General features: G+C 41.1%; 1 protein-coding gene across 1 annotated transcript in view; it reads right to left on the minus strand.

The window, feature by feature from the left end:
* Positions 1 to 941: 941 nt before the first annotated feature.
* The window catches only part of EMB (embigin), a 50,177-nt gene continuing 35,742 nt past the window's right edge, over positions 942 to 15,376 (minus strand). The window contains exons 6-10 of the mRNA XM_061617577.1: positions 12,889 to 13,028; positions 7,048 to 7,327; positions 4,947 to 4,980; positions 3,960 to 4,035; positions 942 to 2,798 (exon numbers count right to left, since the gene is read on the minus strand). Coding sequence (XP_061473561.1) covers positions 3,978 to 4,035; positions 4,947 to 4,980; positions 7,048 to 7,327; positions 12,889 to 13,028 — 512 coding nt within the window. The 3' untranslated portion in view covers positions 942 to 2,798; positions 3,960 to 3,977. The remainder of the gene's footprint in view (positions 2,799 to 3,959; positions 4,036 to 4,946; positions 4,981 to 7,047; positions 7,328 to 12,888; positions 13,029 to 15,376) is intronic.

Genomic DNA, 15,376 nt, shown 5'->3' on the forward strand with positions numbered 1-15,376 from the left:
ACTATGAACAGCAAATTGTTTTAAATACGCTTGTAATTATAACTTTTCCTTATCAGTCATCAACATTGATTTGGTAAAGACAAGAAACTGATGGTTTGGGGACTTGTTTACACCTATGTGCCATCTCAGGCACAAAACCCAGTAATTTTTGGCCTTGATGCCAATGTACCCATGTAGCCCTGTTAAAAAGGCTCAACAATCATGTCAATCACATCTTTGGCAGGAGGGAGGGAGGAAGAGAGACTCCAATGCTTTGCTAACTTTCTACCAAGGTTGGGTATCCACAACAATGGCAGCTGGATGATGTCAGCTTACAAAGCATCATCTATGGACATGGGATTTTTATAAGGAATGGGTTCCCATTCCTACAACAGAAAAGGGGCAGGGGAGAAAATAGAGAAATGGTATACTGGGGTAGTATATAACTTAAATATACTTTGGTTTAATTATAAGATATAGGGAGCAGGAGGAATAGGGGAAGGGCCATGTGTTGCACTGTTTGTTGTACATTTTCTGTTCACGTTCCACATGTACACCTATCTCATACCACTTACATCAGCCTGCTCTTAGCTGGACTGGCATAATCCTAGCTAGATGGTTTTTATACAATCTCTCAGAATTTCAGACAGTATTAAGAGTTACTCTTATCTTTTTATAGGCCAATTGCCCAACTCATTTTTACAGCTTTGCTTACTTTGTTAGGAAATGATCAGTGCAATCTTTTAGAAACCTACTCAGAAGTGAGCTCAATGGGACTTACTCCTAGGTAAGTATATATAAGATTTATTCTTCTGCACTAAAATGCCATTATGTTGTCAGAATAATTTTCTGATTCTATGACATTTGTTAAACATGCATGAGAACTCATCCCTTTTAAAAACAGCATGGTGTAATCATTTTCTTTCTCTCTCTCACACACATACATACAAATTTGATGTACAGAAATTGCAAAGATGTTTAATAATCTTTGTATCACATATGTGTTTTAAGGCATCAATAAATATCTTGAATTCTACAGAGCTTACTTCCCATTTGTTCCTTAAAGCTCATGAAAACAAGATGACATCCTTTGCATTTCATAATACAAGTAGATTTTAAGACATTGATACATCTTTAGCAATATTTAGAATGAGAAAATATTGTCCTCCAACTTGATCTCTGCAGGATCTGGAAGACCTGAAGCTCGATATATATTGCAATTGTACAGGTATAGACAAGGAGCCCCTCACATCTGTTGGTTTCCCTTCCCAGAAGCATCCATATATACCCAGGCTTCTACGAAGTCTAGAACAATTGCATAACACTGGGCAACATGTTAGAATGGAAGGTTTTGGATAACTTGAATGTTCAAAGATGGCACAGTTACTGCCTCCACCTGTAGATGTCGCATCATTTGCAAAGATTCTATACATTGAGAAAAGCGTATGCATAAGCAGCTGCTCTTTGTGCATAGGCTCTCTCAATACTGATAGCCCATGCCAACATGTGGAAGCCCGGAAGTGGTCAGAAGCATGTCTAATGCTGTGGGGTGGGGCCACCTGCACAACTCCACTTCTGGAACTCCCGTTATGCTTCCTTTCATAAGATTCACAAGTGAAGGAGACTAAAGTCTCAAGAATGTACAATTATGGCTTGATTGTGTCAAGTGTTTGTGCAAGTTTGAGCACCTTGAACATTATTTGGCAGAGGCTGTCTTTTATTTGCTCAGGTTTAGGAAAGAAGTGGGTTTTAAAAATAATAGAACAGCTTTACAAAAACCTTGTGAGCATTAAAAGACAGACAATATGTGACAAATACAATGTCTGCATCAGTTTCAGTGGCGGCATTTACAACAAATCAGGCAAAGATTAATTTCAAGGTTCAGAGTTCTTCAACTATGCATCAGAATGGTGATTTTGTTTAAAATATTAGAAGTATTTTGACTATTCTTTTTTTAAACAGAGTGATACTTGTTCAGCTCTTTAATGAAGTCGTAAACTAATAATGTACTATAATTACCAGGGCTTACTGTTTGGCTGGCCAGCTCCTTGTTCACAGTCAGTAAACAATACTTCTCTAGCCAGCCAGACCTGTCAAGGACCCTGGAATTACTACAATGCAAATATTTGAAAGTACATATTACAATTGGTTAAAAGATCACAACTGAAAATTCTAAAAGCCAGGGACCTTTAATTACTATCAATTACTATCCTAACATAAATGATTTCTCCAAACATGATAACAAGTAATTTGGTTTGTTTTTTAAAAAAAGGGAGGGGGGATTCTTGCCATTCTAAGAGCAGTACTTGACCCACACAAACTTTTCTCAGTGGAATATGGCTATCAGACGGGCTGAAGAGCTAATATACTATTATAATTCTCAGTGTGAATGGTGAACCTGTTCTATCTTTTGCTCCATGGCTGGTATGGATTAGTCTGATGCTGCACTGCTTTCCTAGCTTAACAGAATCGATGGAGGCTGGAGTAAATTCTACAATTAGTGCTGGGCTTCATATACCAAAATAAAGCAAGACTCACAGCTAAAAGTTAAGGTTAGGTTATTGCTAACTGTAGCCAAAAGGCTCAAATTGGTATAACCAAAAGAAAACATACATCCACATGGGTCCAGTCCATACTTGTACGACGGCATGTGTAACAGAATCTTTTAATACATTCATTACTAAAAAGGCATTTTAAAGCAGTATTATTTTATACACACATCTAAAAGGCCATAATCAGAAGCCAAGTAGCTATGATTCCATGGTTTGAATCTCTCTGAAGTTTTTCTGATGTGTCTGATTGCCATACATTTCCTTCATCTAAATAAAACAAAACACACATGAATGCATTTAGCAGTACCCATCGATCCAAAAATAGCATCCTAATTTACCGATTAATGCCCATCACTTCTTAGAAGTCCTAGGTTTCAAGAGCCCAGATTCTATAGTCAAGGTATCCCTGCCAAAACATTTGGTGAGTTATAGTACGATAAACCTGCACAACTTGAGAAACAGTTTGCCAGCCTTGATTTTAAAAAGAAAAAATAATAATATTCTGACGTGTGTGTGTCATGTTTTATACTCACTTTTTTTTTTTTTAAATCAGAATACCATAGGAATAAAATGGGGGTTTCTGCTGCCTTAAATGTATTTACTTGGGAGTAAGCAGCATTTTTGTAGCAGAAAAGGATAATATAATTATCAAATGATGATCTCTTTATGCATGCCCAGCCAGCTGCCCCAACTATAAAATATTTTCAAGAAGTATGGTCACCTGTGTCAGCCCTAATGGGCCCTGGCATATCCACTCCAGGCCAGGTGTTGACACCAGGCCTGTTTTCCATTGCCCCACCCATTATCTGCCACTCTCTGTGGGTGTACATTGGGGGGCTGGGCTGTAAGACCCTGGACACCAAAGGTCCAGCCCCAGCTATACCAATGCATCTGACACCATATATTATTAAGAGAACTGAGACAGGTCTGACCTGTTGACGTGCTGTATTAAGCCTGACTCCACTCAAGCTGTCCCATCTTGATGACATCATCTAGCTGGACAGAAGGTAACTTTCTTCTATTACAGGAAGGATGGAGCAAGAAGACACCCTCCTACTTTCTCTCATTTTTTGGATATATGATTATAAAGGTTGGAAGAACGAGCTTTGCCTTCCTATCTTTGCCCCACTGCAAAGTTTCTCTGTTGAACTGCAAATGGTAACCAGCCTGAATCTCATGGTGACATCTCCTAAAATATCCTTGTCTTGTCAGAATAACTTCTTGTTTACAGAACATCCTATAAGTAATATTTGCCATCACAGGGTATCAACTTGTCCTCTTTTCCTTTTCAAAGCATTTTCTACTCATTTCAATGGGGCTGGGTGGAGTTGCACATTTTGAAACTGCAATGAAAACAGGCGGCCCTGATTTGCTTCTCCATTTCTTTACAGTACTCCCAAAATTCCCTCACATTCACTTTGAACTTACCGCCCTTCCACGAAGATCTTAAACTTTTCTGTGTCTGGTGGTACTATTTTCCACTCCATTGGTGTCTTCCGTTCTCCTGTACAAAAGAAACTTCTTTATATTTGCCCCTTTGGACATTACAAATAATAACTTTACATATGTTTGGAGCAGTCATCTCTGGGTAAGGCTTTTCTTTTGTTCACTCTCATGTGGGCCATCTTGGCTAGCAACCAGAGACAAGTAGGGTGCCCAGGAAGAACATCATGGCAAAGGGGAGACCAACCTGGTCCCATCTCTCAGCCTGTGAAAGTACATCCGCTCCCATGCTTTCCCCTCCACATTTGTTTTTCCTTTTGCAACATGGCTATTAGAGAGTGTGAGACTGCAGTTAATTCTGTATATTAACACTGTGTTGTAATAACTACTTGTCTGGAAAAGGATCATAGCTCAGCAGCAGAGCACACACTTTGCAGGGGATGAACAAGTAATCTGACCTGGGCACCTTCCTATGCCTGCTGGAGGCAGGATGCCTTTGAATACCAGTTGCTGGGAACTGCACATAGGGAGAGTGCCGTTGCACTTTTCTGGTTTGTGGGCTTCCCAAGGGTTGGCCACTGTGAGAACAGAATGCTGGACTAGATGGGCCTTTGGCTTGATTTAGCAGAGCTCTTATGTATTTACTTGGGAGTAAGCAGCATTTTTGTAGCAGAAAAGGATAATATAATTATTATGGTCCTGCATTTTCTGCCTAGCAATTTGATAGCCACTGTCATAAAAACACACAGCTAAATTTGGAATTCCTACATTTAGGTACTAATTGCCATCTATAAAGAACAGAGGTTGTTTTTCTCCCTTGAAAATGATTAGACACTGTTAATGGTTGCAATCCAACACCTACTGACCTCAATGGCCAAAGATGGGTGGCTTTTAGTGGAGCTGGTTTTCACCACATACTATTTAAACATTATAATGCTTTATCTAAAAATGCAGAATGAAGTGGTTACTTACAGTGTTTCTTCTTGATCAAATTCTTTTTCAACTTCTGTGAGACAAAGAAAATCCAATGATTATTGTGTTTTATCTAATGTATAAATAACTGCATTAATGGGAACATAAGAACAGCTGTGTCATGTTAAATCAGGCCAGTTCTAAATGGCTCCCATTGACATAAGAGAAGGGTGGCAGCTGGAGACACAGTTGAGAGACACAGCAAACCTTCTGGTAAGTTCCAAGTGATAATTCTTTTGTCTACTTTGGAAAATACCCAGTTTAGGTATTCAGAAGGTGAATCCTCTAACTGGAAGAAGATATTTTTCTACATAATGCTATGACTTGTCTAAAGAAGGAAAACATGTCCTCTAAGCTCTAGACAATACCACCTAGTTTGGCTTATGTCAGTTCTTTCCCCAGTGCAGGGATGGCCAACCACAGCCCTCTAGATGTTGTTGGACTTCAACTCCCATCAGCCCCAGCTGGCATGATCCATCGTCAGAGATGATGGGTGCTGTAGTTCAACAACTTCTGAGAGGCCATAGGTTAGCCACCTGTGCCATAGCAGCCCATCTAAAATTAATCTCCAATCTTGCAAATTTAAAGGCCACCACATTTCCGATTCCTTCTCTACCTTCCCACAGATCTCCAAGTTGCAATTAATGCTCGAGACAGTTTTTAGTTTGTAAAGGGAAGGCAGCCACTGCCATTACCAATTTTATCTTGGTTATCTTGGCAACCTGTGTACACAGGGCACAGTCTAACATCTGGAACCTGTGCCTTCCAGAAGTTGTTGGATGCCATCTCCCATCAGCTCAGCCAACATGGCCAATGGTCGGGGATAATGAGAGTCAGAGTCCAACAACTTCTGAAGGGCCACAGATTCCCTGTCCCTGCTCTTACCTAATAAGATTTATGTATTGCGATCCTAAATGTGCCTAGCCTGGGAGTAAGTCTCATTGAACTCAATGGGACTCACTAATCTGTGAAGAGCTTTCTGTATTACCATCCACACAGCCCACTCTGAAGTACATCTGTTTGGAGTCAAATTCCACTGACTGCAACGGGCTTATTCCCAAATGCGTATATATAGGACTGCAGCCTAACACTGTAACATACTAAAAACCGGGATTTCGAACAACACCACTCGCCCTTTTAAAAAAAAAGTATCATCAGACATAAGGAAGCGTCCTGAGAAACCTACTTCACTACTTTGCACTTTTATTAGACCCTAATGAAAATCACAATGTCACCAGTTGGAGTGTGGATTTGGATTTATATCATTTTGCCGTGAACTGATGTTATAGCTCAAATGAAAGGCTGACCCTAGCTGTACTGAGTCAGTTTAAAGCCAGATGTTCCTTGTTTGCCCATCAGATTAGGCTTACCAAATGCTGAATTTGGAATTTGTCAGTGATTGTACTGTTGTCAACATTTACTTTGGCAGAGGATACTACCTGCTACAGAGAAGATTATTCTAGCTGTTTTTGCAGAAGCTACTGTTTTGAAGAAACCAAAAAGTCTGCCTTAGATAGCAGGTTGACCAAATATATTTTTGGAGAAAAAAAATATTCACCTAAACCTGTGAATATCTTCTATCTTCAAATGAATATGTAAAGATGCTCGTCATTAAAAACCCATTGTTCAGACTCATTGATATGCTCCTTTTTTGTTATTTGACTGACTTTTCCTAAACTCTGCAAGAACCAACTTGAGGTAGAAGTGTGGAACTCTTCTCTTCCAGATAATCTCTGTGCTACCTATTACTGGTTAAACCAGCCTTCCCCAATGTATGCCTGTCAGATATTTGGACTGTAATTTCCATCAGTTCCACTCAGCATGACCAGTGGTCAGAGGTAATAAAAGCTATAGTCCACCAACCTCTGGATGAAACCAGGCTGGGGTAGTCTGGGTTTTCCCTCAGAATCATAGAGACCCCTGGAAAACGTAGTTGTACAGTGTAAGATTTGTAGCAAAAAAAAACTTTGCACCTGCACTAAACTACAGTTCCTGGGCCTGACTGGATTGGGAGGGGGAGGGAGAAGCCATGGCAACCTAGGAGAGAACGCATCACAAAAAGTAATGAAAAAAAGAACACATTATCCCTTCCATATCTTACCGTCAGGAGTTTCTTTCTTTTTGGAGCATGCTTCATAGATAAAAATAATAGCTACAAAAACGATGACTTCAGCAACGATTGCAAGAAATGGTTTGAGGGGTGTTATATAGGTGAGGACTTTGAGAGACACTTCCCCGCTGCTTTCCCCTAGTGGAAATATGGCTTCACACATATAAACACTAGTATCTTCTTCCAAGAGATCCAAGATCTTCAGTGATGTGTTGTAATATTCTTGGACAATGCTGTACTTCTCTGACATAAGAGTAGCATTAATAGCAACCTGATGCAAAAAAAAAAGCAAAACAAACAAGTTCAAAAGCTTTAGTAGGTTGTTATAAATGTATTACTACTACTGCCACTAATTGCTGTTAAATATTATATAATTAATACTTATTGCTGTTATATCCCATCTTTTCTCCAAGGAGCTCAAGGTGGCACACATGGTTCTCCCCATCCTCATTTAATCCCCACAACAACCCTATGAGGTAAATTAAGCTGAGGAGTGACTGGCCCAAGGTCACCCAGTGAGCTTCATGGCTGAGTGGAGATTCAGGTCCTAGTCCAACACTCTAACCATTACACCACACTAGCAATGAATTGTGCATCACTGGAAATTGATAAATGTAGAAATTTATATGAGGGAATGAAATGAAACACCCTGACAGGAAAATTAAATACGTAATGGAAATGCAGAAGGAAAAAGAAAATGGTGAGCAATTAACAAATACTTCATCAACAGCCAAGTGTCTGAATGTAAGCTTATATTCTCCTTGGCCACAATCTACATCTAGCCCACAGTTCTTTCAACAAGCCTTTTAAGTAGAGACCTGATCCCAGTCTGCATCTGTGTTGGAATTACTCTAAGATGTTTTTAAAGGTTTTTTTTTAAAAAAAGATGTTTTGTTTTAATATATCTTAAAGTCTTTTGTTTTTAAGATGTTTTAGAGTGCTTTCCCCACCCCTCCTTTAGGACCTTAACGTGGTGAAGGGGTTTGAGAGTGTCGAAGAAGCTGAGAGTAATGCCATCAGGAGTCTAGACCAAGAGACTAGATTCCTAGCAGGGGCACCCAAGGCAGAATGGTCAAAGCTGAGACACCAGACTAAGATGCATCCAAACTCAGAGGAAGGCAATGGTAAACCGCCTCTGAATACCTTTTACCATTAAAATATGAACAGAGTATCCAAAATGCAACACGAGATAGTGCTGGAAGATGAGACCCCCCCCAGGTCAGAAGGCACTCAATGAGCTACTGGGGAAGAACAAAGGACAAGTACGAGTAGCGCTGTGACTAATGACAAAGTTGGGTCAAAGCCGAAAGGAAGCCCAGAGGCTGATGCGCACAGATGTGAAAGGAGAGTCCGGAGTCGTACGACGTACACAAAAGGAACATGGAATGTGAGAAGCATGAACCAGGGAAAGTTATAAGTTGTCAAGCAAGAAATGGAACACATCAACATTACAATACTTGGCATAAGTGAATTAAAATGGACGAGTATGGGGCACTTTCAATCAGGCAACTACAAAATATTTTATGCAGGAAATGATAAATTAAGAAGAAATGGGGTTGTTTAATAGTGAGAAGTGATGTAGCAAAAGCAATTAGGAGCTATAACGCAAGGTCTGAGCGAGTGATATCAATGAGATTAAATGGGAAACCTATGTCGACGCTCCAATGGCAAACACAGGAGAGGAGGAATTGGAGAGATTTTATGCAGAAGTACAGGAAGAAATGATCACACACCAAAACAAGATCTTCTGATAATTATGGGGGACTGGAATGCAAAAGCAGAGAACAGAGAAGAACTAGAAATTGTGGGGAAATGGAGCTTAGGCGATAGAAATGAAGCAGGAGAAAGACACTGAATTCTGTGATGCCAATAATTTGTTTCTTGCAAACACATTTTTTGAACAACCGAAAAGATGACTGTACACGTGGACATCACCAAATGGTCAATACAGGAATCAAATTGATTATATAATTGGTAGGAGAAGATGAGAAATCCCATTCTTTCTGCGAAAACAAGACCAAGAGCAGACTGTGGTACAAATCATGAACTGGCAATACTGAAAATCAGAGAAAGAACAGAGAAATCAGAGAAAGAACAAAGCAATCATAATGCCAAAATACAATTTAAATAACATCCCAGAAGAATATAAAGATCAAATAAGGAACAGATTTAAGGCTTTAAACTTAGTTGATAGAGAACCAGAGGAACTATGGAGTGAAGTCAGAGACGTTATCAGGGAAGAATGCAAAAAGGCAATACCTCTTGTTAAAAAGAGAGAAAGACCTCAATGGATGACTGAAGAAACTCTAAAAATGGTTAAAGAGAGAAAGAAAGCAAAAGCAAAGGAGATAGAAACATGGTCAGAACCCTAAATGTAACACTACAGCAACTAGTACCTAGGGACAAAGACAACTATTACAATCGTTACTGTATAGAAATAAAAGAGGACAACAAAAAGGGTAGAACAAGAGCCCTCTTCAAAAAGATTAGAGAAATGAAAGGGAAATTTAAACCAAGAGTAGGGATGTTGAATAATCAACAGGGGAACACACTGACTGACTGAGATGAAATAAAAGGAAGATGGAAGCAATACACTGAAGAACTCTATGAAAGAGATGCAAGGATGACAGATTCATTCAAGGAAGAACCGGATGATGAAGAACCAGAAATTTTAGAATGTGAGGTGAAAGCTGCTCGTAAAATACTTGGAAGAAACAAATCACCAGGAACAGATGGCATACCAATAGAGTTGCTACAAGCTACTGAGACTGAATCAGTCCAAACGTTGACAAACATTTGTCAAGAAATATGGAAAACTAAACAATGGCCCACAGACTGGAAGCATTCAATATATATCCCAATTCCAAAGAAAGGGGATCCCAGGGAATGCAGTAATTATCGAACTATTGCCTTAATATGCTCAAGATTCTACAACAAAGGCTCTTACTATATATGGAGCAAGAAATGCCAATGTCCAAGCTGGATTTAGAAAAGGAAGAGGTACCAGAGATTATATTGCAAATATATGTTGGATAATGGAACGGACCAAGGAATTTCAGAAGAAAATCACCCTGTGCTTTATAGATTACAGTAAAGCCTTTGACTGTGTAGCTCATGAAAAACTATGGAATGCTTTAAAAGAAATGGGGGTGCCACAGCATCTGATTGTCCTGATACACAGCCTATACTCTTGACAAGAGGCTATATGAAGAAACCGATTGGTTCCCAGTCGGAAAGGGATGTATTTTTTCACCCTATTTGTTTAGTCTATATGCTGTATATTCTCTAAGATACACACCTTAACATGATGAGGGGGGTTGAGAGTGTCGAAGAAGACCCTGAGAGCAATGCTGTCAGGAGTCTAGAGACCAAGAGGCTAGACTCCTAGCAGGGGCACCCAAAGCAAGTGGTCAAAGCTGAGACACCAGACTAACTCAGAGGAAGGCAATGGTAAACCACCTCTGAATACCTCTTACCATGAAAACCCTATGGACAATGAGGACATTGAATTTGTCAAGGATTATCAATACCTTGGCACAGTCATTAACCACAATAGAGACAATAGTCAAGAAATTAGAAGAAGGCCAAGACTGAGGAAGGCAGCTATGAGATAACTAGAAAAGGTCCTCAAATGCAAAGATGTATCACTGAACACCAAAGTCAGGATCATTCAGACCATGGTATTCCTAATCTCTAGGTGTGGATATGAAAGCTGGACAGTGAAAAAAGTGGATAAGAGAAGAATCAACTCATTTGAAATGTAGTGTTGGAGGAAAGCTTTGTGCATACCATGGACTGCAATAATAATAATAATTGGGTGTTAGAACAAATTAAACCAGAACTATCACTAGAAGCTAAAATGATGAAACTGAGGTTATCATACTTTGGACACATAATGGGAAGACATGATTCACTAGAAAAGACAGTAACGCTGGGAAAAACAGAAGGGAGTAGAAAAAGAGGAAGAACAAACAAGAGATGGATCGATTCCATAAAGGAAGCCACAGACCTGAACTTACAAGATCTGAACAGGGTGGTTTACCACAGATGCTACTGGAGGTCGCCGATTCATAGGGTTGCCGTAAGTCATTGTTATGTGCCTTCAAGTTGATTACAACTGAGTGCTTTTAGTGTTTTTGTTTGCTGCCCTGGGCTCCTTTCTGGGAGGAAGGGCAGGATATAAATTTAATAAATAACAACAGCACACCACAAACTTAAATCTTGGGGTTAGAGACTTGTAGTGGTGGTAGTGGCTTCTTAAGATGAAAAAAAAGCTAAGCCGTCTCAAACTTACAGTGCCCAAGGCTCTTTAATAAACCAAAACAGTAAGCAAATGTGATTTACAAATGATTTAAGGTTAGGTGTGAATGTACCCACAGAGTGGGATTTTGCCACAATATGGGGGGCACTCAGTCTAATAATTACACACAGGTCATAAACAGCATAGGTTCATAGAAAAATGGGGAGCCTGGCACCTTACCTCTGATAGAAGCTAAAAACCACCACTGGGTAAAGAATGCCTCATGCATCTCTCCCTATGACATACCTTAATTCCTCAGATATTACAATTGTAGTCAACTTAATATGTTGGGAGGGGGGCTTCCATAAGTATAGGAGCCCCCCTGCTTTGGACAGTTGTGCTCTGAATGTTGGAGCGTGGCAAGAACAACAGCCAGGCTGTGGGAATGGAGGAAATGCTCACCCCCTACTGCTCCTCCTCAAATATTGGTTTACCTTAGGCTGTAATACCTCAAGAGAGCTTATGTGAATTTGGGAGCACATACCAACAGCCAATCACAGCAAACCTCCTGCTTCCAAGCAGTTGCACCGGCTAGTGATTCTGGGTTATTTTTTCAATGCACACACTTGCCCTTCCCACCTGCTAACTCCTCTTCTTGCCCCATGGGAAATGCCTCAGTATTAGGAAGTACAGATGGCTATCAAGTGGAGGAGGGCTCCAGTGACAAGAAGAGAAGCCCATTTTACCTTTCATCCAGCTGGAAATGATGATCTCTGAATGCCTTTTCCAGCAGGGAGTAATGGTTAGAATACAAGCACCATCACCCACCCACCCTTTCTGGGGTAGAACGATCAGGTCATTTCCAGCTGGAGAAGTGCCAGATAGGGCCTTCAACAATACAGCTAGGGACCAGGATAGCTGAAAGATCATCTCACCCCTTATATACCCAGTCAATCACTGAGCTCTGCAGGTGAGGGCCTCCTGCAGATACGATCTCACCACAAAGCCCATTCTGCATGACATAGGAATTGGGCCTAGTGTTGCTGCACCTACCGTTTGGAATTCACTCCCCTTAAATATTAGCCAGGCACCATCTCTATTGTCTTTCTGTTGCCTATTGAAGACCTGCTTTCAACAAGCCTTTTAAGTAGACACCTGTATCGCAAATTGCATCTGTGCTGAAATGGTTCAGTTTTTCTGTTTTTAGGATGCTTTCAGTGTTTTGTCACCCGGGTAGCTTTTGGGAGGAAGGGTGGGATAATTTTAACAAACGCATATGCGCACACACACACACACACACACACACACACAGGAAGACGCTTATTGCCTGCTAACCCTTTCTTCTTTCCCCAAGGTGAGATTTTTGTTTTCAGGAGAGAAGGAAGGGATGATCAAATGATTGAAGGGAGGCCTGATCATGGTTGGTTCTGCTTGCCATCATTTGAGAAGGAATGCCCACATGTACCAACACCCCTGCATCCAATGTTCACCCCATTTCTAGACTGCATTTGAATGACTTTACTAGAAAAGTACTATACAGCGTATGTTTTTGAGTTTATTGATTTTCCTTGATCAATGAAACAGAACTTTACCTGTTCACTTCCATTCTTTGTATACCAGACCCAAGATGATGAGAAATAACGGGAGGTTTCATTGCCAACTACACACGTCAGAACTACAAAATCAGCTACGTAACTGACTATTTGCTTAGATTTTCCATGTACTTCAGGCACTAAGAAAAAACAAATAACACGTATGTAATGACATATCCAACTGTCTACATTTCATATACACTGACAGTGCATATACAATTATTGAGTTAAGCACATAATAAGCAATCATTTCTTCATGGTATTTGTCATTGCACATACGATTTTTAATGTTTGCATCAAATTAGAAAATTGTTTCTGGCTGAATTGGCAGGTATAACTTGGCATCTAAAGTTCAAAGAGTTCTTCCCATTCACAATAATTCTCCTAATTCTGCAAGCAAAAAAGAAAGAGGTGGGGGGAGAGAATGGGAATGAATGCAATGGACACAACAAGTGTATGGTAAAGAAGGGCTGCAAAAATTGGAGTCGAAGGTGCCTGAGTCTTTGCCTACGTGTTACAGTTACAACTAGGAGAGCAGCCCAGTTCTGTGCATTTAGAACCTTGAAGCCTCCCTCTCTATAAGGTAGGAGTGAGAAACCTGTGCCTCTCCAGATGTTGCTGGGCTACAATGTTCATAATTCCCGACCACTCGCCATGCTGACTAGGACTGACGGGAGTTGGAGCACATCAACATCAGGAAGACCGCAGGTTCCCATCCCTGGCTCTAAGACAAAGAAAACTACAATTGCCCAGAAGAGAATGTGGCGCTTGGGCTCAAAAGGTTTCCCTACGCCTTATGTAGCTAACCAAGCCCAGCATAAACAACCAGTTACACAGAGGCCTGGTCTGTGATATTTCCAGGACTGGCACCAGACTGTAGCAGGCCCTCAAAGGTGGCAGCAGCACAGTGGCACTACAGCTGCTGTCATCAGCAGCTTAAATAGGCCTGGCTGCATCAGCGCACTGCTTGTGCATGCTTACCATCACCCAAGATGGCAGCAGGGGGGCTGTTGACACCACTGCTGTCTTGGGTGATGGCAAGCGTGTGCATACAGTGCACTGCAAGAAGTGGCATGGCCAGCCCATGTAGGCAGCTGGAGAGGTGTTGCCTAGGAGAGTGGCTAAAGAGATGCAATCCACGCTAGCATCAGGCATGTGCCCCGTGACCTGATTCTGGTGCGGATCGCATACCAGGAGCTACATCCACCCAGCCCCAGCCGTAGGGACCCTCAGCCAGTGCCCAACCTGGCCACCAACTGGTGCTGGGCCTGAGTATTTCTCACCTTGGACATTCACACGGATGACCCAGTTCACACTAGTGGTTAGCTACATGATGCTGAGAAGGAGCCTGTGCTAGTCCTTCACCTTGCTGTTAAAGCACTTTCCCCAGCTGAATGTATGGGCCAGGGCAACTGGACAAAAAAGGAAAAGAGAAAAGAATCTGGCTCGGAGAAGCCAAATATGATCTATGCATTCATTGCATTGAATCCTTACTGTACTTCCTTTGCTCACATAAATAGGGGATCAGCCAACGGAGAAGTAGAACATTGTCAAAACATATTGCTTGAAATTCAACAGCGTATTAGAGCTCGGCATACAAATCATGAAAAAATGTATGCGATTAGTATCGCCACTTGTCAGTCTGATTGATACTTGTCAGCAGGCCATGATCCCTTTTGTCATGGTTCTTTTATTTTAAATGAAATGTTCCTTCTCAGCATGCACCATTTTGCTGCTTAGAATGTATGACGACGCATAGCTCTGTGGAGGTGGCAGCCATAATGAGGTGGGATGGAGGGGGAACCATGACATGGGCAGAGCCACCCCTTCTAGTTTGAAATGGTGCAGCTAGGTACTGATCCCAGGGATGTGTGTGAAAGGCCTTCAACAGCCATATATGTTACGTCAGTTATGAAGCACACAATTTTTCTCTTCTGATCACCTCTCTTATTTCCGATTCTCCATGTCACAGGTAGCCAAGGTAGTGCCCTTCAGATGTTGTTGGACTATAACTCCCATGAGCCCCAGCCAGCATGGCCAATGGCCAGGGATGATGAGAGCTGGAGTCCAACAACCTCTGGAGGACACTCTTTTGGCTATCCTGTTCTATGCGATCATGAAGAAGTGGGCACATCTCTCAGCACGATGTCTGCTAGTTTCTTCTGGGAATAAGCAGGGCACATGAAGAATGCTCTGTGGGGTATTATTCAAGTCAGAATTTGCCTTGGTGCTGCAGTGTTATTAGAGTTAAGAATATGTTTGAACAGTACACAAATAAGTGGATGGAACCCAACGATTGAGTGCCATTTTATCACAGGTTAAATGAAACATTTGACTGGGCCATAATGAATTCCTAATCCTGTGAAACAGTCATCTTTCAGGAAGACAGTTAGGGGTGCTGCTTTCCACAGGCATCCATGCAACTAGCATAGAAAATGGATTTATTTACAGCCCAAGCACAAAACATATTTGCTTAACTCTGAAATAG

This window comes from Rhineura floridana, chromosome 1, assembly GCF_030035675.1.
Source record: "Rhineura floridana isolate rRhiFlo1 chromosome 1, rRhiFlo1.hap2, whole genome shotgun sequence".
Classification (NCBI taxonomy): domain Eukaryota; kingdom Metazoa; phylum Chordata; class Lepidosauria; order Squamata; family Rhineuridae; genus Rhineura; species Rhineura floridana.